This window comes from Aythya fuligula, chromosome 10 (genome assembly GCF_009819795.1).
Source record: "Aythya fuligula isolate bAytFul2 chromosome 10, bAytFul2.pri, whole genome shotgun sequence".
Lineage (NCBI taxonomy): Eukaryota > Metazoa > Chordata > Aves > Anseriformes > Anatidae > Aythya > Aythya fuligula.
Genome location: NC_045568.1, coordinates 6355353 through 6382129, shown reverse-complemented (window position 1 = coordinate 6382129; position 26777 = coordinate 6355353). Strand labels below are relative to the sequence as shown.

General features: G+C 41.2%; 1 protein-coding gene across 2 annotated transcripts; it reads left to right on the top strand.

The window, feature by feature from the left end:
• Nucleotides 1–799: 799 nt before the first annotated feature.
• On the top strand, nucleotides 800–22556 carry SHISA5 (shisa family member 5). Of its 2 annotated transcripts, none has more exons than XM_032194091.1 (6): nucleotides 800–880; nucleotides 1545–1713; nucleotides 2074–2139; nucleotides 15763–15878; nucleotides 17604–17819; nucleotides 19643–22556. In XM_032194091.1, exons 1-6 carry the CDS (start codon nucleotides 817–819, stop codon nucleotides 19720–19722), a joined length of 711 nt encoding a protein of 236 aa, XP_032049982.1. In that variant the 5' UTR covers nucleotides 800–816; the 3' UTR covers nucleotides 19723–22556. The 2 variants fall into 2 exon arrangements, with proteins under 2 accessions (XP_032049982.1, XP_032049984.1); XM_032194093.1 differs by lacking the exon at nucleotides 800–880 and adding an exon at nucleotides 1339–1364.
• Nucleotides 22557–26777: the final 4221 nt, after the last annotated feature.

Sequence of the window (26777 nt, the reverse complement as noted above, 5' to 3'; positions counted from 1 at the left end):
GTGTGCTGCGGGACCTGGCATGGTGCTGGGTGCTACAGATTCACCCTGGTCTCACTTCTCCCTCAGGGTCAGTAGCACCTGAGATTGTGCTGAAAGATCGCACACGCATGTGTTGTCTTTATTCACCTCTGCCTTTCTCGAGGGGGGGTAATGTTATGGGCTATGACCACAGGGTTGTCTTCTTTATACCTTAAAGGAGGCTGTAGCGAGGTGGGGGTTGGCCTGTTCTCCCACGTGCCTGGTGACAGGACAAGGGGGAATGGGCTTAAGTTGCGCCAGGGGAGTTTTAGGTTAGATGTTAGGAAGAACTTCTTCACTGAAAGGGTTGTGAGGCATTGGAACAGGCTGCCCAGGGAAGTGGTGGAGTCACCATCCCTGGAAGTCTTTAAAAGACGTTTAGATGTAGAGCTTAGGGATATGGTTTAGTGGGGACTGCTAGCGTTAGGTCAGAGGTTGGACTCCATGATCTTGAGGTCTCTTCCAACCTAGAAGTTCTGTGATTCTGTGATTCTCCCCAGGGTCTGTCAGCATCTTCCCTACAGCCCCCAGACTCTTGGCTATGCATTTCAGGCCTTGCTGTCCCTGGGAGACTGCTGTTGTCTGGCAGCCTCAAGGATGTGTGCTTTCAGCTGAGGAGCTCCGAGAGCTTTGCGGCTGCCTTTGAATGCATGAAGTCACTCACACGGCTTCGAAAAGGCAACTGCTGGAGGAGGAGCGGCTACCGGGCAGAAGCCACGGCGACCGGGGGGAGGCCCCGCGGCTCCCCGCTGCCCCGGGCCGCTCCGCCCCTGAGGCGGAAGGGGAGCGGCGGTGCTGATGGCTGCGTGGCGCGGGGCCCTCGGCCTCGGCCTCCTCCTCCTCTGCCTGCTGCCGGTGCCCGGTGAGCGCGGGGCGGCGGCCGAGGGGGGCCGTTGGCGGCCGGGCTCCCTGCACCCGCCGCCGGGCGCCGCTCGGAGCCGGCCGAGGAAAGGCTGCGGGGGGAACCGGGAGAAGGGCGAGGGAGGCAGCGTCCCGGGAGCGGCTTCCCCCTTCGCCCCCCAGCCTCGACGGAGCCTGTCGGCGAGCCGTGGTGGCGGGGATGTGCCGGGAAGCAGGGGGAGCAACGGGCGGAAGGGGCCGCGTGCCGTGGAAATGCAGGGCCACGGCCGCGCCTTTGCGTCCCGTAAATACCCAGGGAAGCGCAGCGATCCTGTGCCACGCGATCCTCGGGCTTGCGTGGGGGCTGGAGGGGACTGCAGCGCAGGTTGAGGCTCCGCAGATGTAGCGTGGATGGCATCGCCAGGCGGTGTCCGCAGGCACGTTTGCCTGGGTTAGTCCTTCACGCGTGTGTGAAGGCTTGGGAAGAGCTCCTCGGTGGAGGCCAGGTACTTTGCAGGTGTTCGCCTTTGCTGGGCTCTGAAGGATGTAACAGATCGGCAGACCCTAACACAAACCCTTGAAACATATTTAGGTGTTAACCTGGATGAGATGGTCAGTACGAGAGAGAAACTTGATAGAGGAGTTATTTCTTTCATTACTAACTCTTGGATTTTACCTCTTTTCAGCTTTAGGCGAGGACTGTCGAGCGTATCTTGATCCCCATAGCAAGGTGCAACCTGCAAAATCCTGTCCCAGCTTCTGCTGTGGAGATTGCACGCGTCGATACTGTTGCTCGAATTCATTATTCAGATTTGATGAAGAACAGCAATTGATGTGTAATCTGCTTGATAGAAGGTATGAGGCAAATGGAGTGTGTACAGTGGGTTCAAAGGACAAAAGCAAGCATCTTAATGGTAAAAACCTACAAAGGGACCTTTCAGCTCCATATAAGGCTCTGTCGGGGATCTACTTTAAGGCACGTAACTTACTTTTGAAGTGGGAGCAATGAGATAGACAAATTGATGCATGAACTGGCATGTGTTTTCTTGAGTATTTTCAAACACTTCTACTGCTCTGTTTCACTTTTCTTTGAGGATGACAAAATTAATCTCATTCTCTTTTTAGTCTCCATTACCTTTCATGAGTACTTGGAACTTAGCCAGGTGCTAAATATGTCTTAAATTCCACTTTTTGAGATGTATTAACTTCTTACAGGACCTCTGACTTGGGCAACCTGAACTTGCTTTTGGACTCCGAAGATTTAAGTGATTATGGCCCCAGGTAAGACATGCGAAGCACCAGCTTTTTAAATGTTATTTATTTGGAGGCTCTATAAATGTTTTTCTATTTAGAGGTTCTTTATTGCATAGTCAGTCTGTGCTAGGAGAAAATGAAAACAGAAATACGGATTTGTGTGTTAAATATGTTGAACACTTAAACTTGCATACACCTGAGACCATATGAAGAAACAGATAGGAAAGAGACTGGATCATGCCAATGATCCCCATATGCAAGTCCATGTTCCTGTTGCTGAATGGGTTTGTCTTCTGAGGCATGGGCATGCTTACTCTGTCTTTCTAAGAATTGATGGATTAAGTCTCTAGTGGCTCTGTAAGAGGTGCTTTTGCTTGAAGCATCTCCTTACTTTTTGGCATCTTTTGCACTTAAGATTTTATCAATATTTCTTGTGCTATTTTGATCTCACATGAGATAAGTTACTTTCAGTATGTGCATTGTGTTGGTGGTTACAAGAGTCCTGCTGTAAAATGTGCCTGGTTCCCATTCTGTGGAATAATATAAAGGAAGAACAAAAGTTAATTATGAACTATTATGACCTATATCTGCATATGTTCAAATAATTACAAACCTTTAGACTGCTAAATTTAATAATGAATGTTACCAAACTGCTCAGATAATATATTTTGATTTTAATTTTAAATTATATTTTGAATTTTCTTTTTAATTGACCTTGAGTATGTTTTCTTCTGAAAACACACCTTTATCAATTTTCCCTTGGCAGCATATATTTCAACAAGAAATGTGCTGTTCTTCATGAAACGATAAAAATAAAAAGTAAAACGTAGCTGTGCTGGCTGTTACGTTTTTAACAAGGTCCCAAATGCGGAAGGGTTTTCCCCAGGGAACTGCAGCGTTTTGTTAGTGGTCTCCAGCGGCAGCTGGGTGAAGCTGCCGGGAGAACATCCTGGTGGTTCCCTCTGACGTGAGGAACTGCTGCAGAACTGAAAAAGCAGAAAAAAAAAAAACAACAACAACAAAAAAAACACCATCATCTGTCGGTTTTGAGGCAGGGGTGTGAGCAGGTAGGTGCTCTGGACTTGAAGGCTGAAGGAACCGACAGAGGTCCCGGTCACTTCTGGCGCTGCCAGAGCCGCCCCCTCTGGCTTAGCAGCCGAGGAATCCGTACAGAGCCCCGGTGCTCGCTTCACGTTAAAAAAGAAAAGAAACGGGTTTAAAAAAAAACAAAAACAAAACAAAACAAAACAAAACAAAACAAAAAAAAAAAACCACCGAAGCAGCCGAGGCAGAGCCTGAGGTGGCGCCGCGTCCCCGTGGGGCGGGGCCAGCGCCGTGACGGGAGGGGCGGGGCCGGGCCGGGCGCGGGTCGGGCGGCGGCGGCGGCGGCGGCGAGCATGGGGTAAGGGGCGGCGGGGCCGGGCTGGGCCAGCTCCGTGCCCGCTCCGTGCCCGGAGGAGGGAGGGGAGAGGGCTGGGGGGCTGGCTGGGGGTCCCGGGTAGAGGGTGGGAGGGGTGCTGGGGCTGGTGGCGCATCCCCCAGGGCTGCGGGAGCCCCGGCTTGCAGCCGCTGCTTTCCCGACGCGTTTTTAGGGGAAAGATGAGGAAAAAAAAAAAAATCCGAATTCCCGATTCTGAGAGCCAGCGTCGGGCCTGCGGAGGCGTTGAATGTGTTTGAGGATGAAAGGAGAAATGTGAGGATGCTAAGAAATGGGGTTTGTCTTTTTTTTTTTTTTTTTTTTTTTTTTCCATGCTAACGAGCACAGTACGGAAAGAAAAAATAATTGAAAAAAGCCCAAATCTATGCCGAGCCCACGCGGTTACCTAAGGAACTGGAACCGAGGGCCTCAGTCCACAGAGGTGCATCCTTAAATGAGGGAAAACGCTCAGCAAGTAGGAGCTAAGCTGCTTTAACTATTTCTGCCTCGGCCCTGGCGTGTCCCAGAAGCTGTCTCACCGCCAGGCGTTCTCTCAAGCTTCTCCTTTCGGTTGCGTTACAGCTTTGGAAACTCGGCGTGGTGTGCAAGCACCTGGGCTTAACGTCAGGCTTGTTTTCCAGTTAGGCATTTTTAAGTAACAAAAAAATTACAATTGATAATTTTTTCTTACAATTCTAAAAAAAAAAAAAAGTTATGCACAGAAACATTGCTTTTGAAAAGCTATCTGAACGTGAGTCCAGAGGAAAACTGCTTCCTAAAACTTTCCAAAGAGAACGATGACCTTGAATGTTTGATTTAGGAAATGTTTCAACATCGGAAATGAAAATGAACAGGTCTTCAGTTACTCTTCCTGCCGTCACTGGGGCACCGAGTCACTCGTAGGTTACCCTCCTGTTACAGACTGCCTGGTAACAGTTTTTTTTTTTTTTCTTAAACGAGCAGTAAGCTTTTTTCCTTCAAGAAGAGCTCTCGTTTCTGCCTGCAAGGTATGCTCCACCCTTTTGTGCCATGCCAGTTTCTCTTAAAAGACAAGTTTCACATTGCTTCTCGATGACAATGTTTATTTAATACTTGTCTGTGTGGCTGATGTCAGTTCAGATATATTTTTTGTATGCTCAGCAAGATGAACACGGTTGTTTTCTCCTTGAACGGTTTATAACAGGAGTAGAGACAACAAACAGCACCTTCCTTTGGTGTCCTGCACAAATACTACCTTTGATACTGCCCTTCATAAAGGGGGGTGGGGTGGTTCCCAAACAGGCATTAAGGGTCAGAAAGCATTTAGTTCCTCATTCTTTCTCTGGCCTTATTCCTGTATCAAATCACTGCTCTGACTAATTGCTCATAAATCTTAGCTTTTTAAGAGACTTTCATATCTTGGAGGGCTTGTCACTAACTTTGTGGACTGGCCACTGGGCTGTGTGAGCTGGGGGGTCTCTTCTCCCTGCCTGGAAAACCTGCCATGATTATGGTGTGATTCTTTGGGACCATGCTGGGGAAGGGTTTGGCCTGGTGCTGCAGGCGCTCTTCCTGTGTCCTGTCCAGCTGAGCAGTTGGTAGTTCGCCTGTGCTCCTGCTTCTTTGCTGTATTTATTCTGAGGTCTTCAGCAGAAGTGCAAGTACCAGTTTTGAGTAGGTTTCTTTTTATTACTGTCCTTTAATACCAATTTCTTTCAGTATTTAACATTGTATATCGGGTGTTGTTGAGGCAGGGGTGCAAGGCACTTTGGGCACCTCCATGAAGTTCAAAATGCAGGCAGTTACTGTCCTATAATCTCCTTTTGGTCTCTTTTTAAGACAATAAATGACATTCCTTTGGAGTGTCATAACCACATACTTTCAAGTACTCGAAAGTATCGTGCTTTCCGGAACACTGCATTTAGAAGAAAATTAAGCATTTTAAGTATACAAGTCGGCATTAACTCAGATTCACATGTTTTCCATTATTAGTTTATTCCTAAAGATTATTTGGAGCTTTTAAGTCACAGTGCAGGCATTGGTTTTATACTACTAAACTTGTTAAATTGCCACCATTCATCCTTACATATGAGATGAATGTATGCAATTTATACAACTTCTGCTGTTGAAGAATACATTGAAGGTGTTTCACGTTCTTTTTCTTTAAATTGGACTAGCAAATTGATTTCTCCCCTGCTGTGTTCTGTTTTGGAAACTGATTGTGAGTAGTAAGGTTGAGATCGTTATCCTCTCTCATTCTACAGTACTCAGTATTTCTCCTTTAAGAAGCTGCAGAAGCAGAGCACTGGTTCACTGTAACCACAGTTGTCACGATTTGCATTGGTAACATGGTTTTTTAGCCTTGGTATGCCAATTCTCCAGTAGTGACCCTTACTGGAAAAGGAAATTAGATGACTCACCCACAATTCAACTAATTGTGAAATATTTGCGTGCTTAAGGAGGTGGGGCAGTGCAGAACATCTGCATCAGAGTTACAGAGGAAGAATAATGTAGTTGGCAGAGCTGATAATCGGTCACTCTAAATTGAAAACAGAATTACCATTTCCAGTTAGTTGGTCTCCGTTTCTAAATTAATTTCTGCCTTGAAGTTATGTAACACGCTGCAATGCCTTGAGAAGAGGCTGCTCGTCCTGACGTGGTGGGAAGAGGGAGGCAGAACAACAGCCTTCCCGGGAGGTCTCGGCCAACACAGGACAGCCTTGTTAGACTTGGGTTGTGTGTGTTCAGCCTTTGTCATGGGCTGATCCCTGTGTTGTCCTAAGACTTGGCTCCTCTGTGAAATGGAGAAATTCTGCCCACCCTTGTTTGAAAAGCAGTGTCTGCAGTGGTCTACTGTGTGTATAAGGGGGCAAAAACTATATGCTTCTAACTGTGGAGGATGTGATTATCCTAACTTGCTGTCTCAATTTAGATGTTTTTAAGCACATGCATCCTCCTTAGTCATGGTTAAAAATAGTGATGGTGAACCGTACCCTGTTCTCTTCCTCTTCCACTGTTGCTGTCAGGGACTTCAGTTCGTGTTCTGTTGTGTATTTCGATGTTTCAGCATCTGTAATAGGTTTCCAATGATGAATTAAGAAAATTATTATTTGGAAAATAACTTTTTATGCAAGCACTCTATGTAATATTCAGGGAATTTCTTTTCCAGTACTGGTCCTAAGTATTTTATGTAACAAAAGAGTTAAACTGCGTACAGAGCCCTCTCTGTATGTCTTGCATTCAGACACAGGCTTATCCCACCAAGAAATGTAGGCTGCTGGTCTAGGAACAATTCAGATGTGGATTTGAAGCTATTTTAAAAATTGTTCTGTGCTTTTTACTAGCCTGAAAAGTAAATATAGGTTTTCATGATTTGTGTAATGGTAACTTGCATTATAGGGCACTCGTTTTTTGTCTCCATTGCTGACAAAGCAGTTGTGAGCTGCTGTTAATAATTCTTCAGCTGCCAGCTTCAAGCAGGGGGCTTAAATGCTTGTGTAGGTTCGTATGCTCTGAAACCAAGATGGGAAGAGATTGAGGAATGCTGCTCCACGGTTGGGTTTAGCAGCCTGCTCTTCTAACTACAGAAGGCCATTTCAGGGCAAAAAGCAAGATACTGTGTCTTTGCACGTTTAGGCCAGGTGGAGATTCATCACGTGGGTTAGGTTTAGTGGTTCGTTTTTTCTGTAGGTGTGTCCTTTGTTTCTGTACGTACTTATTAGGGTAGGGTGTTTCTTCTAATTCTGTGGGCTTTGTTGTGCCCACAAATAGAAGTCTGAAAAAAGTACATGTTTTGTGCACGGGTTGACTCTGAGAGAACTTGTGGAAGCACCCACAGGTAGGATAGTCCTCGGATAAGGGTCCTACAGCCCAGAAGATGGAGAATCCTTGCTTCAAAACATGGTTCAGAGACCATGCTTGTTACTCAGTAAGATCTTTGAGCATGTGGGTTCCAAAGCTACATCCAGCTCTGCTGCATCGTGTACTTCCGTGCAGCAGCTATGGCCTGAGGGGTAGCCAGGTGTATTTGTTATAAATCGTGTTAGAAATGTCATGAGGGAAGAGGGGAATGACTTTGAATTGCGTAGTCTTTTGTAACTGCGCTTGTGCGTTCTGTGGAACAAACAAATCAGTTGAATTTTAGGAAATTAATAATTGTGCCAACACTGGTCTTTTAGCAAAACCTATTTTTTATTAAAAACATTTTATACCATTCATTTTAATGTGGTATTCAGTAGTTCACTGTGTTCACTAGTGTGACCTCTGCTTCTCAATTCCACTGAAAGGTCAGCTTAAAAAGTTTTTGTTTTTTAAATTTATTATTATTTATTTATTTTAGTTATGGAAGGTGCCAGTCATCAAAGTCACTTGTGACTTCTTATGACAGTCTTGTTAATGGTGATACCATTTAAAAAGAGAAGTATTGGTCAGCGAGATGTGAACTCTTCTGCAGAGGTCTGCTCTTACTTGGGCAGTGTGAGATTCCCCTTGTTTTTTTGTCACAGCGGATGGCATGCTTTTCCTGGTGAGAGGACGAGTGAGTAAACACATCGGTTCGTTATGGTCTAGGATAGTTCATTTCCCTAATTGAAATTTTGCTCCTGTCTGAGCACTCAGTTTCTGACTTCTGTAGGTGTGATGACCTATGGCTAGTGTATGGCAGAGCTGCGCTACATGGCAAGCAGAGCTGGTGGGTGTAGCCTAGCTTGAACTTCCTTTGATTGCAGTTTCAGTGTTTGGTAAGTCCTACCCCAAGCTGAATTTGCTCGAATTGTTTTTGTTTTAAACTTTATCTCTCCTGCCAAGTCAGTTTCTAGTTAGTTGCTTAAATATGAGGACTTTTAGAACTGCTTTCTAGAATTAGTATTGGTGGTGATGTATGCATAGTATTGCAGTTGTTTATTGCAGGGAAAACTTTCTGCAATACTTAGTGATTCAGTTGGACTTGTTCTATTCATTTGGTTGACCATTTTGGAAAAATCTCTCTCATTGCCTTTGTCTTGGTTTCAAATTTTTATTGGCATGGGGGAAATGACATTCGGTACTGTTCAAATTCATTCTAGCAATAGAATGGGAGCTGGCTCGTTCGTTTGCCTTATCTGTCTGTGCATATAATTGGTGTACATTTTCTTTTTGCTGCTAAAGGAGCATGCTAAATCTGTTTATTGTCTGTAGAAGTGAGTGTTTTCATAGGGCTTAAGAACTATTTTCATGCTGAAGGTCGAATGGACTTTTCTGAAATTGTCCTGTGACCTGTGTGAAGTTAATGTTAATTCTTGTGCTGTTGATGAAGGACTTCTGAATGCAGCTTGGACATTTCCCCTCTTCGTTACATGCATTTTTAATGTCAGTTACCGGCAGCAATTACTCTGAGCTGTCTACAAAGTGGACGTTTCCTGGGAAGCATCCCCAAGAAATTGTATTTTTAGTATGTGCTATAAAAGAACGTATGTAACTGGGTATATTTAGTACAAGAGAACTGCTTAGAGGCCAAGAAGAAATGCTTGTGTACATTTTCTGTTAGAAGCCGTAGGATCTGAGTGTCAGATCTCTGAGTAAGATCAAAAGCTCTAGGAAGTTCCCTCCCTGCCACTTTCTCATATAGGCTTTTTAAGAACATGTTGTGCAAACTATTATATTTTACTTGAAAATATTGTGAAATTAATGTCTTCCAAAATAGTAATTAACTTTGGTTACGGTTGGTCTTTGTGAAATTGAGGTGTGTTATTTTAGGCTTAAAGCTGTATAAAGTAACCCACGCCAGCTTCCTATTTGAACAAACAGAAAAGGGACCCATTCAGGATGTATTTAGCCAGCTTTCCCTCACAAAGGCTGTGGCATTCTCTTTTTCTGTAACGCTTTGCAGTTGCAAGGGTTCATGGCTTGCCACGGCCTTATCCTTCTTGCTTTAGGGTTGCTTCTGACTGCAGAGCTGACTCGGCAGGTGCTAAGGGTCCCTGGGCTGCAAAAGTTGGTCCTAACGCTGGAGGACTTCACTCGAGGTTGTTCTGGTTGCAGTAAGCTGAGGCGTTCCAATGATTGCTTCTGGTGCAAATTTGCCTTCTTTTGAGGATACCCAGAAAGAACTGGGGAAAGCTGTGGGAAGTATTAGTGGGTTTCAGGAGGAGTTAATTCATGTCTGTGCTAGAGCAGCACTTAGTGATTGTTTGGGCTGATACTCTAGTGGTGGGTTAGCCAAAGTGAAATGAAAACATTACCTTTGTGTGAAGGAAGTGTACGTGGGCCAGACCCTAGGAGGAACGCTCTCAAGTGGTAATTTGAGTTACCAGCTATCTGAAAGGCCACTGCAGAGAGCTTCCAGTTAAGCAAGGTGCACTTCATGACATTGCATAGCATAGAAAATGACATAGCAGTTACTCAAACCTACCACTGTGGCAAAACTACCAGTGTTTCATAGTTCTGAAACTATGCTATTCACTCTGAGTCTCAAGCTGACCCACAGGCTGGCTGGTCTACCAGTTTGCTGTCTATGGAAATGTTTTTTTGAGTCTCTAGAAAAGTGGTTCTTATGTCTCGAATCTTCATGCTAAAATACTAGACAAAGTATGTTGCTTGTGAAGTTGTAAAACATAACCCCTCTGGAATAGCCCTGGGAGGTCATATTGGTTGTTCTTAAAAAGTTTGTCTTTAATTTTTATACTCAATGTTAGAGGCAGTATGTGGCATCGTGTGGCCGCGACTAAAATATTGGGCGTAAGAGAGCATCTCCGTACAAAGACTTGTTTGGTTTTGTCCTGTACCAGAGTCAGGGCAAGTCCGGGCATTTATCATTCTGTCATGCTTCTGGGAACAGTATCCTCTTCTGGAGCTGGAAAGAATGCCATATAGATACTTAAATATTTTTTTTTTTTGACTTCTTGGAATGGCCTAAATTACCTTCTGAGGTCGTTCCAGACCACCCTGCTTTACAGCTGTAACTCAGTATTTGTAAATGTTTGCTTTTGAAACCAACCGTGTATCTTTGAAATGAACCCTGCCAACATGTTTCTTGTAGCATGGAACAAATCTTGGAATATAGAGTAAAACTTGTGGAATAAAATAGGCTGCTTAAAATATTTTTTTCAAAATAAGGTGGTCTTGTTCTTTTGGGCATTGTGTTGTTTTTCTTCTTTTTTTAAAGACAGAAGTTGTAGTGTGTGCCACTGTCATGAACACATAGATATGCACAAACTTTTTTTACAGTAGAGCTTATAAAATGTCACAAACTAGGTGATACAAACTGCTAAGGAGGTTTAAAAACTTGAATATTTTCAAAAGCTTTAGGTACATGCAGAGCATTTCACATCTTTTTTCCAGTTAGTGTTTAAAGTTGAGATCTCAGTACAGAAAAACAACCGCCTTAAGAATTAACATCTACAAATAGTACCTCTAGATCTTGGGTTTGGTTTTACCTTTTTAACGTCACTTGCATCTCATTCAGTACCAGAAGGCTAAAACAGGCACTAATCATACGTCTCCCTTTATGTGAACTCGTACACAGCTTGGATTATTAGCACACTTCAAAGGTAAGATGAGTCTGCAAGGTACACTCAGTGCATACACAATTCAGAACTTTCCAACTGTACATGTAAGAGAAGACGAATAGAAGTGGAGTAGGTTGAGCAAGAGAGTGCAGAGATAGTAAAGGGCAGGGAGTCCTTTCCAGATTGTCTTCATGTGGATTTTGAGAAGTTGCAGTTCATCACTGTCATGGTAAAGCTGCTAGTGGGTTTGTGTTTTGTTTTCAGTTAAGTTATTGGCAAAAGTTAGCTTTTATGATGTGAGGAGAAAAAAGCAGGAAGTGTCAGTGACTGAGCTCAGGCTGTCTGTAAGTGTGTGGTTTATTTAGGGGCTATGGTATATAATGTAGGAGACTGAAGAGCTGTGTGCAGACTGTGACGCCTGCACAGTGTTCCAATCTCAGGCTGTGGCCACCCCACTTTCTGCACCATGATGTTTGTTCGCAGAGTTCATGGGGTAAGGTGTATTTTTGGTTTGGTTTATGTTTGTTTGGGGATTTGTGTTTGGTTAACTATCCAGGAAGAATCTTTAAGCTACAGTCCTTTGTTTATTCATTTTCATGTGTGTGTAATGCAGACTAACAATTGGTAAATAAAATAATATTTAATGCAAATATATATTTTTCCAAATATGTTCAGAGTCCTTTCAGACAAGTTCATCACGTGAAAGCAACTAAATAAAGCAATGGTTTCTTTTAAGAAAGGCTTTCTGGAGTTAGTACACCACAGGAGCCTTTATACATTATGTGGGATATCTTATCTGCTAGAGCTTAGACAGTTCACTGAGTAAAGTGAATGGTGAGCACCATTCTAGCCTTACTTGAGTATGACCTACAGTTTCTAGTAGCCTTCCCGAGCTCTTTTCAGCAGCCTTACTAGTGGGAGTCTCAGGGGGCTGTAATCATTCCTTACTGTGTGTCAGTGTCACTGAATATCCAGGAGGAAGTGCTCAGGGCAGTACTCCTTTGGTGGTAAAAGGGCAGATTAGATGCTTGCAAGTTCATATGGTTTTGCTTTCCGTAAATGTCATGGTACCTTGTGCTGTTTCAAAAAGTTAATCTCCATGAACCCAAGAACAGGCAGGAAAGTCATGCTGCTGCTGTAGAGCGGATGATAAAAATGCCTGTGGCAATCCAGTTGTGTGCAGTCCTGAGAAAGCTTTGTGAAGAACTAACTCATGTTTGTTGTTTCGCTCACTGGGCTGTTTCTGAAGGCTTATAATTTTGGTTTGCAGTAATCACACAGGATTTCAATACGTAGAACTGAACCACAGTGTTTACACATCCAAACACAGAACCACCCTCTGAAGCGGGTGTACCTGGCACTCCTCTATTACAAATGTCTCCATTCAGTTCTTTAAAAGATGCATGAAAAAGCGGTCATCTTGTTTTAGCAAACATGCAGACAAATGATGAAAATAAAAGTCACAGAGTGGTTTGGGTTGGAAAGGACCCCAAAGCCCACCCAGTCCCAACCCCTGCCATGGGCAGGGCCCCGTGCCCCCAGCCCCATCCAGCCTGGCCTTGGGCACTGCCAGGGATGGGGCAGCCACAGCTCCTCTGGGTGGCCTGGACCTGGGCCTCACTGCCCTCTGGGGAAAGAATTTCTTCCTTATATCTCATCTAAATCTACCCTCTTTTAGTTTAAAGCCATTACCCCTTGTCCTGTCATTACGCCACCTGACAGGGTCCCTCCCCAGATTTCTTGCAGCCCCCTTTAGGTGCTGGCAGGCCACTGTGAGGTCTCCCTGGGGCCTTCTCTTCTCCAGACAGATCAACCCCAGCTCCCTCAGCCTGTCACCTACAGCCTCTGAGCATCTTTGTGGCTTTCTCTGGACTCGCACTAATAGTTTCATGTCCTTCTTGTGCTGGGGGCCTGGAGCTGAAGGCAGGCTCCAGCTGGGGTCTCAGGCATTCCCCTCCCTCACCCTGCTGCCTGCGGTGCAGCCCAGGGTGCCACAGGCTTTCTGGGCTGCAAGCACACATCGCTGGCTCATACGCAGGGTGTTTCTAAGAACTTGGTGATATGGATATGGTTGTTTGTGTGTTTTTTTTTTTTTTTTTTTTTTACCCTAAGCTTTGTTATCATCACATTCGTTACTGGAGAAAGTAAACAGGCAATGAGGAGTTCTTCTGTGAGAAGAAAAGTTTATGACAGTTAAGCAAATGGAGCTTGTGCTTCAGACTCACCAGTGTTTATCTGTCGGTGGCCAGCTGGGCTGCAGACGGGCTGGTACTGTCCTCTTTTTGTCATAACAGAACTGACTTTGGTCCTGAAAGATGAGGGCTCTGCCAGTTGCCTGCTGTGCTTTTTTTATTTGTGACGAGCAGACACATCTCCCCTCTGTTCTCTCAATTTCTTAGGTTTGTTTGAATTTTGCCCAGGCTTTGGTAAAGTCCAGCAAGGTTCATTGGCTGCAGAAGTGAAGAATTTTGTTATTCTTTGTCAGGCCTCCTAATCTCTTTCCTTGACACAGGAAGAACCTATAAGACTTTTTTTGTCTCTGCTAATGTTGCTCAGTAATAACTACCTGAGTATAATGGAAGTGTTAACTTCCCTGCTAAGAAAGCTTTCTCAGGGTTGAAATGGAAAACACTGTTGGCACTCCCCAGCTAGCTGTAATCATAGTTAATTCTTGTTGCTGCCCAGGTTCTGCAGCTGCCTGTAGCTTGTTTTAGGCAGTCGTGTGTGTTGTGAACAGTACAATCATGATGGTTAAGTCTGATGTGTAAATACATTCTGCACACTTCTATCTCTTCTTCAGTATACATTTGAATTTATATGATGAGTTATATAAATATTCTACAGATAAATATATATTCCACGTATAATCTGGTAAGGAACCTGTATGATAATCTTAGGTCCATCATTTTGCAAAGGTGCAAATAAAAGTGACAAAGCCTGTGTGCACCCCCATGGCTGTGCAGCTGTGTTGCAGTTATCTGTTTGTTCTCTCGGCAGCGTTTCTGACGTGGTTTCTGTGTCTTCAGGAGGCTGCAACAGTTCCTGCTTCCTGTTCTGCGTGTAAATGCTGAGCTGCAGTACCAGTAGGCAAACCACTGTGCCAGACTTACTGCTTCACTAATAAATCCGTAGTGCTGTACTTAGTACTTCACAAAGTCAGCGCACAAATAACAACTCCAGTTAATACACATTCAACCACAGATAAGTGTTGCTCAGGTTCTTGAAAGATATTTGACCCAATTTCATTGTCCAGGCTGTTGCAGAAGAAAAATAAAATTGATGGGACCTCTGCTAGGGGAAAAAAAACTGCATTTTAGGTTAAACCTGTTTTATTTGTCAACACTTATGTTAAGTGTCCAGTTTATTGAGCGTTAAGTTGCTCTAGAAGACCGAGTTGAGGTCCTGTGAATTTGGACTAGGGACAGAACACTTTATTTTTTATTTATTTTTTTGTTATGCCAGTGATTTAACCTTCTGGTGTAATTGATAATCCAAAATAATTTTTACATTGGATGTCTGGTTGATAGCTGAGTGAAAAATGCTGGAGGTTCTTGAGAGATGTCATTTTGTTTAAAGATGTTAACAGGAAACTGGACAGGAAGCTAGAAAGTTCTGTAGCCAAAATCTCTATGGAGAAGACAAAAACAGGATGGATATTAAATCAGCTGTCAACTCATTATTTTAGAGCTTGTTCTTCATTAAGAACTGACTTCCTGCAATTGTTTCCAAAACTGATGCATGATGCATTTTGTAAGAAATCCAAGTGCAGGAGACTGGCTTCCCTGAAAGAAGGGATTTAATGATTGCAGACCATAGCAAACAAATCATGTAAATTATTACTTAAAAGGTCTCAGATTCCAGTACTTTGCTTTTTCATTCCGGTATTCCTAAAAAGCCATCAAATTTTCTGGATTTTATGCTTCTAAAAAGGGACTTTTCAGAAAACTAGACAACCTTTCCCATGACAGACAAACATAGGCTCGTCACTGAGCATTTAATGCTGTACGCGGTTACTTTCTTCTGTTCTGTGTGGTAAGCAGCTCTTGGTCAGCTCCGAAAGCTTTACGTGTGCCTCCATTGGTTGGTAGTCCTTACAGAGGTTAGAGGTGGTATGATTTTTGGCCTCTCCACGCCAGATTTTGGTGTTTTAGGCAGTGTTTCTGTCTCCTGTAGTTAGTATAACATGCTCGTTATTGCAGTACAGTTGGCAGAAGTGCTCATCTTTGAAACCATCTGAAACGTGGCTTCTGACACAGCTGTTTTCAAATGCCAAGGAACCTGGCAGGAATCTGCAGCATGGGGAGGTCAGCTCAGTACCGTGACTGTCCCTGGAAGCCTTCCTTGTGCATCAAGGACTTGCTGTCGCTTGTAAGACAAAAGCATTTCATTTCAGCCATGCCTACCTGTATGTCCAAGTCATACTTGGAAAATTAACCAGTGGAATGAATGAATGTGAAACCTTATCTATGTAGTCTTTTGAAATACAAGGGGACATGCAGCCACACCAAAACAAGCAGGATCAAGTGCTCCCATTCTGTCCTGTTCATAGGCGGTGGAGAGGACTTCTTGCCAGGGGCTGGCCAGCTTCCACTGATTTAGCAGACCTGACCTTGTGTGGCACTGGATTGGACTGAATTTTATTTCTTATTCAAATGCATGAAATAGTACCACTAACGGATTGAAGGAAGAGTGCTGTGTTAGCTACAGAAGGCTAGATTAAAGGGTAAGAAAGTTGTGTGAGGCTTACTTCTGCTGATGTCTTTCTTGCAGTTTTGGAACCCTTGTTGCGATTGGAATTACCGTTTTTGCGGTGATTGTAATTACTATCATTCTGTGCCTCACCTGTTCGTGTTGCTGTTTGTATAAAGCATGTCGAAAACCACGGCGTAAGTACCTGTACATTTACTTTCTTTTTCTTGTAATCAAAAGACTATTTTTTTCCCCTGAAAGATTGTATTTCTGTAAGAGGAAAAAGTAACGTTTCCTTACTTCTCTGCTACAAAAGCTGCAATAGCTAAGCATTGAAAATAAGCATTTAAGCTGCTTTAAAACGTGACATAGCAGAGACATTTTTGAATGTCTTCTAAGCATTTAAGAAATTCCTTTATTCTCCCCCAGAATGTGTGGATTTTGTGGTGTTTTGTTTTTTTTTTTGGTTGGTTGGTTTAGGTAAATGAGGAATAGAATGAAACATTAATTTAAAATTTTCCCTAGTCTCTTAAAAACGTACTTGAAAAATACACTTCAGGCCCAGCACTGTAACATTACTTGTTCAGGAGTTAAGTAAAACGTTTTTACTGCCAAAAGGTAAATCTTGCATTTGAAGAATGAGAAGTCTCCCTCACCACTATGACAGACTGAAAATAAGTGAATTTGCATGTCCATGGTGATCATTGGGAAAGTGGTTATTCAAACTGTACCACAAGATATGTTCTTTTTTCTATCACTGCTAAGGAAAATCACATATTTCAAAAACAATGTTATGGTAGTGCAAATCCTGCAACTGTAATGTTGCAAATTCTCAGAATTTACAGAAAGCTTTTGTACTTCTAGGCTTGATGTTAGCTTAGAAGTGGGTCATTATACCATGGGAATTTTTGAAGTCAAAGCTGTGTTTTATTGATCATATCAATATGTAAACTTTAGAGCGACCATTTATTGGTCTTCTGTTCTTTATGTTGTGTTTGAGTAATTGTGGAATACATTTTTAATGTTCTCTTTATTCTAAATATTTGACAAATAGAATGATACTAAGCCAAAAAAAACTTTGAAATGCTAATTAATGTGGACAAACAATATGCTGTTTAAAGTAGCATAATCCTCTGAGAACAGATTACAAAACGAGTATTTTAAAAGGAAGTACTAATGAAAAGTTGTCTTGATTAAAATATAAATAAGAGCATTTCAAATGTTAGCTGAGATTAGTCTGCATACAGTCACTGAAACAGTGGACGCGTCTTTATGACAGGATTTAAGTAGAATAAAAGCTTTCTTTTGTTCTTCCCTATGCGTCGAGTGGAATCTTGAGCAATGTTTATAATTGCAGCCTGAAGAAGAAGATCTTGAAACCAAATTATTGCAGTTTATTAGAAATTGTTAATCTTCCCTTACTGCAATAAGGGAGATGAACCAATAACCCAGTGTTAGCTCCTACAAAAAATACGTGTATTTGCCTTTCTGTTACAATGTACAAAGATGTACTAACACATACATGTGTTAGTTTATTACCTTTATCCTTTAAAACAGACAATAACTTTAAAAAATAAGCAGGTTATTCCAGTCTCATACTGAATGATACATCACTTGGCCACAGACTGTTTTTGAACAGTCCAGGAAAAAATGTCTTTGCTCTTTGTGGTTGAGAAATAAGGAAATGGGCTGGGAGAGCAGCCAGTTTGTGAAGGTTTTTAGTACCACTTAGATCAATGGAAGAGTATTTTGAGACATACATCTCTAAATCGTTTTGTGGAACTTCAGAAATTATTTTGGGCAGATTTTGGAGTGAGAAAGTGATCTCAAGAGAAAACATTTTTTACATTACTGTTGTTGGCTGTCCCAGGTGGTCTCCTAGAACCACCAGAACTAACCATATTCCTTTCGGTTGTTTGTAGCTGTGGTGACCACCACTACTGCCACCACAGTGGTTCACGCTGCTTACCCCCAGCCGGGAGTGCCACCCAGCTACCCAGTAGCGCCGTATCAAGGATATCAGCCGATGGCTATCCAGCCACAGCCGGGAATGCCAGCAGCACCGTACCCCACACAGTATCCTCCCCCTTATCCCATGCAGCCATCAGGACCTCCAGCTTACCATGAAACAGTGGCAGGTAAGGCAAGAATGGTCTAAATGTTTCTTTCTCTTGAATAGCAAAAAAGATGGTGACATTGGAGCCAATCCTCTATTATTACATTTATTATGTTTTACATTAATGCTAATGTAAGCAAATTATTTAAAACTGGAGTTACAGTAGATGTTAAATTTCATCCTTACTGAAATTTCCCTATCACCATTTCTATATTAATCATTGCAAGAGGAGATGTAACTGGTACTTCATTGGCAAAGTTTGATGGTGTGTAGGACTCCCAGTGGATCCAGTAGAACAATTTAATGATTCAGTTGAAATTTCATATTAAATAGTTAACATATGGATAATAGTTAATACTTACTGAATGTTTTAATCTAAACACAGATGGCTTTTGCTCGTAGTTCAGTAGTTTGATAGAATAACCAGTCTGTGATCAACTTCAAATCAGCTTGCTGATGACTGGCCATTAGAATTATTGGAATATTTTTTTTCTTCTGCTTTCCTTCTTTCACAGCATTGCTTTCATGTAGCTTTACTGTTGCTATGTCTAATTCCAGCTTGTTCTGGGAATAACTATTCCCCGAAGAATTGGCTCATGACTATTCAGAGAGACCAAAACTATGCTGTTACGTATCCTAGGGTCTTTGAGCCCTCTTATGCACCACACTGTTCATCCTTCTACTTGGAAGGATGAAAAGAGTTAGTTCAAACAAAGTTAGTCTTGTATAGGAGGTTGTGCCCTTAGAAAGTTTTTCTTTCGTAACAACTCAAATGTAAAATGACTGTTCATGGTCTCGCATATTTACAAACCAGTTAGAAATTGAACATTAACAATGTGCAAATGAGTTCAGCATGTAAAAACACTGACTTTACAGGCATGCTTATTTTATTTTTCCTTCATAAACTCTGAAGAAGCTGTGGATTTTAGGAGACTACCCCAAAGTGCTTTGGCTTCACCTTTATAGTGTGAGGGGCTCAAAGAAATCTTGCTTCTTCTACTCTCAGGTTTCTCAAACTTTTCCTCAATTAAGTTGTTTGTTAGTTCTTAATTTTTATTTTTTTTTTCTGAGAGAATCTTAAATTGCTTTCCATGTTACCAGCTCTTTCCCTTATTTGCCTTTATTAGCCAAGGGCCAGCCTCTTAATTAGGTCATGTGCAGGAGAGAGAATACCTGCTCTGTCACACAGGAGCCAAACACACTGATCAACTTACAAGATCATTGACAGATAGCCACGTTCTAGGGATCTGATCAGGTGCTGTGTTATTTGAACTAACGTGTGCTGTTTGACAGACCTGAAAATGAAAATGCCTCTTGAAGCAGTTTGTTGCAGAATACTAGAAAATAAGGATATAGTCAAACTCTTTAATGTGCTTGGTAGTGGTGGGCCACTTTTTTAATTCTATTTTAATTTTGCGATTACCTTGTTGACAGTTACCAGAAAAGCACTTCCCCTGAAGGAATCCTAAGATGCTTTCTCTAGTCCTTTTTCTTTTGCCCATTGGTTTATTTTTACTTCTCTGCATAGTGTCAGGTATATCTTGTTGTTTGTGCGTCTCTGACTTCCACCAGATCGTTTTGTTGTGTTTGTTTTTTTTTTAAACTGTCCTCCCCTGAAAGCTATGTCTTTGTAGCTGCTATAATACGCACATATATCACAATTTTTTTATCTAACTTTTGAAATGCAAATGCTGTATGAGTTAGGGCAAACTACTTTCAAGTCCAATTAAGATGCTAGTTAATTTGAACCTCTTAATCGTGTTCTTAAAGCAGTTGTCATTTTAGATAGAAGATTCTAAAGGTAAATTTTACAAATCCTGTGATTTTTTTTTTTTGCTTTTGCAGCTGGTGCTGGAGCACCTTATCCAATCAGCCAGCCCCCTTACAACCCTGCTTATATGGATCCTCAGAAGCCCACCTATTGAACAGACCTACTACCGTGCTTCTGCATACAAAACTTTTTAAAATATAATCTGTTCTGTTTACACCATGCAGCTGTAGTACGTTATCCTGGAAGACAGCAATCCTTTGTCTAAGTAAAGTGAAAGTTAATTCAGTATCCTTTGTGGTTTTAAATGTTTCAAGTACTTCTACAAGAAGTCGCTCATTTATACCTCAAGCTAATACAAAAATTGATTTTGTTCAACATACAGTAAGAAAAGTATGAAGAAGGGGTGCTTCAGAAATAAGAACCACAATAACATTTATCGTGCAATAATTCTTAAGTGTGGTAGAAAGGAATGGTCAAATGAGCATTATCAAACGTGCAAAGCTGTAGCAATCTTTTGCACAGTATTAAGTCTGAGAAAGTCTGTGACACGTGTTCTGCCTGTTTTGAAGTTACTAGCATGAGGTAAGCTTCAACACAATACATTTCATTTATTGTTTAAAAAGGATTTTTACTTTTTTGAAGTGCATTTGGCTTCAGTAATGGTAGCGATCCATGTTTTAATTGTGTTTGGACTAGTTGCATTATTCTGTGCTAAATAGCATGAGTTGGTCATTTTCTTGTTTTCTTTCCCAATTTTAAGGCTTAAAAACTGTGCCTTCATTGGGCATTTTCTCAGGCTGTTTTACTTTATAGCTAGAAATCAACAACAAAACCAAACCTTCTGCCATTCAGTAGAACACAGATCAAAAGATGAAAACCTAAGAATTCTTCTTAAAAAATATTGGACAAGTGCTTTGTTTGCTTAATAGTCATATGTTGTTGATGTTGAGGGAAGAAAATAGCACCTTAATCATATGTTAAGCAGAAGTGACTGCCAGTGTTCGGCCATTCCTTGTCACAGAGAAGGGATTTATTTTACAGGATATATGTGATGTCAGAAGTAGACTTTTTTAAAAAAATGTTTAGGGTTTGTCACTGTCTACAACGGGAACCTAGAGATGATGCATCTTTATGAATCAAGTCTGTATCTGAATAATACGTGTGTCAAAAAAGAAATGCCAACCAAACTTGGAGTAGAGGTTTAGCCTCCCTTTTGTCTTCAACATTCCCATAAAGCTGAGTAAAGAATGAGACGTAAGGACTATGAAGAGTGGTAGGATTTGGTCACAGTGCGGTAATATATTTTCAAGAACTATTAGCAGTGTTAGAAAGGCTTTTGGCTCTTGTACTGATCAAGTGAAACATGATTTTTAGTGTCCTCTACAACGCTACCTTTTCTAGCATTGAAGTACACTTTGTTATTTCTCAGTAGAGCTGTCTGTAGACTGTTGTATCTGTCACTGTGACATAACTAGTGAAATAATTTTGGCATATTTCATACACAGATTTTGCTTGTTTAGAGAGGCCTTTTAGCCACTTGTCCTTGTGATTCTATATCTAGGGTATATAACTGTTTAAAAGACATTGAACTTACATAACTGATGGCTTTGTTTTACCTCATACGATGGATGGAAGCTGCTATTGTCAAAGGCAGCCTTATTTCTCTAACTGATTTTGGGGGCCTTTTTCCGTGTTACTCCATTTTTTTTTATTATTATTATTTTAATTTTTTTAAAAGAAAATCTTTAGGGCATTTCAGGAGAAACTTGTGGAAAATTTTTTAACATTGAGAACCATGACAACCTATGCCCCTACATTACACCACTCCAAGACTGTCTGAGTTAATAGCATGCAGTGGCACCAAGAGACACCCGCGGAGTGCATGTTCCTGTGTTCCTCCCCTTTTCTGCCTTGCAAGCTGGAAAATCAGGCAATGCTTCCTAACACTGTTAGGAGTTCTGTGGGAACAACCAGAAATGGGCAGTGTCCCCGGTATGGAGGATGAAGTCTTTCCCTAGAAATCTGGAATATTTTTGTGTAGGATAATAACTGCAGAAATAATCCCTTTTCTATAGATCCCCTACTCATGTGTTGGTTCATATAGAAGAATGGCAGAGATTCCAAGAGATTCCAGCGACTTTGTTAGTCAGCTGCCTGATGGAGTCTGGCCAGGGAAATGCAGCCAGCTGTTGGGCAGTTCTTGTAGCACAGGTACAACGTTCTAGTGTTGGCCCTCATGAGGTTGTTACTTCACACCTCTTCCTTTCCTCTGCCTGTGATGTGGCAAAATGTATGGTTTGTGGTGGTGTTAGTAGGGTTATGTTTTGTTGGATAGAAAGGAAAATCTGCAATTTCATGACACATTGGCTTAATCATCTGCCATCGTCCATAACGAAAAGGTAGTAGGAAAGTAAACTGGCAACAATGAAAATACCCAAATCTAAAATTTTGGGGTAGATGCAGATAGATAAATTGCCCTGAATATGACCGCACGTAGAGTGGTGGGAGGAGATCAGGGATAGGGTTAAGGAGCCTGTTAATTTACACTTCTCTTACAATGAACATCTGCTAATGTTGACTATATTCAAGTGCAGAGATGAATCATTAAGACACAATGAACTACTTTAGTTGTATTGTTACTACTTCAGTTAAAAAATGGTTGAAGGAAGAGAAAATGGTTTGATTTCCTCATTTCAAAATTGGAACGCTTAATTAGGTCTTTTCTTACTAATGCGTTAATCAACATTATTGATACAGCATAGGACCAAATTTTATGCAGTTATTGCTGTGCAACCCAATTAAACATGTTTTCATATAGTTAAGTGAATGGGACAGTTACAGAAATGATGGAGAGCTTGTACCTTAAACTTGTTCAAGTACTGGTAATGTGTCAGTCCCATTTGGTAATGTCTTTACAGCAAACTAGTTACCCACAGTGCTGTAGGGAGGGGTAATGGAATTCAAATTTTAAATGTTGAAAGTGTGTGTATGTTCTTTTTTTTTTTTTTTTTTAGTTCTGTAAGTGCCTTTGTTTCAGAAATGTTTTGTGAAATTAAATACAGTATAATATTCTGTTGGACTGAATTTATTAGATAATCATTGTTGACTTTTACATACTGTAAACTAGCTTTGTATGTTGTTTGTAGTTCAAACATAAGTGTTCTAAAGAAATGGTATAAACTCTATGCACCTTTGTAATAAATGCAGTGTTTGAAATATATTCTTTTTTGTTCTCTCAATGTGTCTGAGTGCTAAGTCTGAGCATTTGGGAGTGTATCTGCAAAGCTACATTTTACTTAATTGTGTTTGACAGCAAGTGTATTTTAAGTTATCTTGTATTGTGAATATAACTTTTTGGTAATGGAGTCTGAAGCTTAATCAAAATTAAAAGGCGCAATACAAAGGAACAAGATGAGCTCCTGAATGATATTCTGAGGGTGTGCTTCAAAGCTAATCTAAAAGAATTGCTTCTGAGGTCTTTTCTATACGATATTTGAATGCGCTAACAAGTCCCAAGATACTTGAAAAATCTACTGTAGGCTTGATGATAGACTCCAAAAAAAGTTATTATTTGATTGAAGTCTAATTTCCTTTTCTCAACACATTTTGACTTGCCTGTCAAATATCATATGCCTTGTTTTTCAACTACACCAGTTTGGTGATGCTTTCTAGTCTGTGTGAAAACATTTTATCTGATGTTTTTTGGTATATTTTTCACTTTTTTTCTTAAAAAAGTTTTTGAAAACATTAGTCCTGAGTCATTACTCATTCAGTTGAAAATATTTGCTTTGGGTGGGTCAAGAATGCTTTTGGTAAGATACCACGTGGTACTGAATGGGTTGATACTTGGTAATCATTATTATTGTCTTGGATTGACAGCTAAGTTTCCAGTGTAGGATTTAATTATCTATATATTTACTTCTATTTGACACTTTAATTTTATTTCACATTTTCTCAACTGAATTTCTTTTAGTTAATTTTTGACAGCAGACAAAATAATTGCTGCAATTAAAATAACTTTTGGATCAGGTACCTTTCATTCTAGCATTTCTTCCTCCTGCAGCCGGTTTCCATGGTTCATTCTTCAATGTCACTTTGGCCCTGGAATCAGGTAGGATCTGCTTTATAGACTGCTAGGCAGGTGTTGCAGAACAGCTGTGATGTGGAGGAGGTCTTTAGCAAAACAAATCATTTATCTACATCCTCAAAATACCAATGTACACTCCTGTTCTGTGTTCTCTCTGCTAGGAAACTCAGGCTGGAATATAACAGCCAATATGAAAACAAACCAGCAGTTTTCCTCTAGATAGTTTCAAAAATAGGCCACCATTTGAGCAGCTGCTCAGAATAGCGTTTCAAATGCAAGCAATAGAACTGAAACTTCTAAGATTAATGCCAGGTGAAGTGTATTTACCTGCTGCAGGGAGAAAGCACTCAGCATGTTGTTAGCTGTTTGCAGTTAAACTTCCTATGGAAAGTGTTTACCCTCACTCTTAGAAAAATTTTGATAAATTTCAGCTTCACTGGGGTTTTAGGTCTTTATAAAGTCACAGACCATCTCTTCGTATCAGTCTGCTAAATTATAACCAATGAGATACAGCTCTTCAACAATTTAAACAGCAGTTTGCATTCATAGCAGATAATACAGTCCTTACACAGGCAAATTAGAAATCCTGTAATTGACCTTAACTTAATTAATTGACCTAATATTAAACACTACAGACTGTAACTAACACAAAAATGTTATTCTCTGGTTAAGATAACTGACAGTTAAATAGCCTAGCACAGGCTAACCTTTCTTTTAAGCAATAATTTGCACAAGTGGGATTTAGATGAATAACAAGTTCCACAACTCAGCTCAGATGTTTTCTGCAGTATTTTCTATTTGCCGTCTTCACCTATTACAGTTTGGCTTTTAAAAATGTGAAGCCTGACATGATACAAACCAGATGTTGTTTGTCTTGCCTGTAGAAACTCATGGACTGCATTAGGTGACCTACAGAGGCCCCTTCCAACTTCAGCTAGTTGATGATCCTGAGCTGTAGGGAATAAGGTGCTATCTGTGCACACTCCATAAATGTTTTAATCAGTGAAACACCATTTATTTTATCTGTGTACCTAGCTGTAGCAGAAATAAACTGTTCTGTGCTTGAATCTCTTCAGTGCATCAGGTCCCTGGATCACCACAGGATGGCACTTACCAACGCAGCGATGCGTCCTCCTGAACTGTGACTTCGACCAGAAGTGTCAGAACGCCTTACAATGCCAGTCGGCAAGGCCATCCTCCTCCTTTGTGCGTACAGTGTCTGAGTAATAGCTAAACTACTAGAAGCAATTGCCTTCTTCATTCACTTCTTGCCCAGCTTTAGCCCTGTCTGCAGAGCTCAGCTCATTGAGGGAAGGAAGTCAGCTAGCCTTAGCTCAGCTAGAAACAGCGGGCTGCCTGCTGCCGACTGATCGATGTGATGGTCAGGTATAGAACATGACTAGTTTGTGTTGCTTAATGCTTCAATATGCACTCCTACGGCAGTGCTTGTTGCTGGAGTAAATTCCTTTTCTCAGAGGAACAGTTTATCTGTAACATGGGAAAACAGGAACTGGCCTTGAAAAAGAGCTGCTGTGCTGTGAATTCTACAGGGAGGGTCTGGTGAGAGCAGTCTGAGTTCTGTTACTTTCAGGTCATAGTTTGCCAGTGTGACCCCATCATCCATTAAAAAAAAACAAACAAAAAAAAACTTGAATGATCATCTGTTGCATACATGATTGGATCTCTAAAAAAAAAAAAAAAAATTTAAATCCCAAATTCTAAGAGAATGTAAAAAGGGAAGAATTACGAAAATCCTGTTCTTTTTGTTAGTAACTATAAATGACCTAAATAACAAATTATGGCAATTCTAAAGAGAAAAAAAAAGTGTAAGTATAGTCCCAAGAGTTTAGCCTCATTTTTTCTTAGGAGCATGAACTTTTCAGTTGCAGAAAATGTTTTAAAAGCTGCCTTTCAATGTCACAATACCATGATGTTACTATCACTTCTATTGGCAAAAGTATGAGGTGATTTTTTTTTTTAATATAGCCTCTGGAATACCCCAGGTTATACCACTTCCAAGTCAAAAGTAGGATGAAAATGATCAGAGTGTAGATGTACTTGTTAGGGTGTTGTCTGTTAGAGTGGGTGGATGGGAAGGAATCCAGTGCCAGAAGGGAACAATTTCTGTGTATTTTCCAAGCATTTTCTCCACAGATAACACTCCTGTTTATACAAAGTTTAGCAGTAATACACATCTCTCTCTTACCAAGCTGTCCTTGAGATGAAGCCAGGAATTTCTTAAACCCATTTTTTGTAACTTTGGCTTGTGCTAATGATTTGGGATTCCTTAACTCCTTTTAGACCAACCTCTGCTAACAGCTCATTTTATCTGTCCACCCAAAGAAGTGATTTGAATTCATCTTCTCTCTGTATGCTCAAACTATGTTTATAGAAATCAGGTGGTGGAAACAGCAGAGAGCACTCAAACACTGATGGCAGGTCACTGCATTTTGGGATAGTGTGACAATCGTAGCTTTGATGGAACAGCTCTAAGTTGGCCCTTTTCAGCAGACTGAGTGCTGGCTACTGCTTTACAACTGCTCACAAGACTTTTTAAAGAATTATCTTCGTGTTTATTTTGGCCTTTGAGTAAGGAAATAGTCTTTAATTTACATTGTCATGCTCTTCTCTCTCATCCTAAAGGCCAAGACTTGCCTTTATTTTTTTTATTTTTTATTTTTTATTTTTAAGTGTACTAAATAGTTTTACATCATGCTGAAACTTGTGTCGTTTGTCCAGTGCTATGGTGGTGCTCTTAAGGTAGTTACAATACAAACATACATGAACTTAGAAGGAAAGCTTTGCTGTATGTGCCTGTGTCCTTCCTTGCTGTATTCAAGCAGGAAAACAGCAGTTCTCCAGCTGCTCTAAAGGGACTTTTGAAGCCTGTTACTGAGAGGAGCTGCTGGCAGCTTGTGGATAGAATTTATCACGGCAACCAGCAGCCCAGGCCTGGTGGAGCTCTGCCAGGTGTTGCTCAAAGTGGAGGATTAGCCCTGGGCTGCGTTGTGGGAGGAAGGAGCGAAGCTTTGTATCTAGCAGCTTTGGCCCGAGAGAGATGCTGGATTACTGCACCAGCTATTCCTGTACAGCTGTTTCTGGGAAAGTTCTCTTCAAAAGCA

Bases quoted from the DNA above. Each gene is read 5' to 3' on its own strand.
- SHISA5 (XM_032194091.1), top strand. From the start codon at position 817: ATGGCTGCGTGGCGCGGGGCCCTCGGCCTCGGCCTCCTCCTCCTCTGC. The intron at 1,714-2,073 runs GTATGAGGCAAA...AACTTCTTACAG, and splicing joins TGTAATCTGCTTGATAGAAG to GACCTCTGACTTGGGCAACC. The intron at 2,140-15,762 runs GTAAGACATGCG...TCTTTCTTGCAG, and splicing joins TTAAGTGATTATGGCCCCAG to TTTTGGAACCCTTGTTGCGA.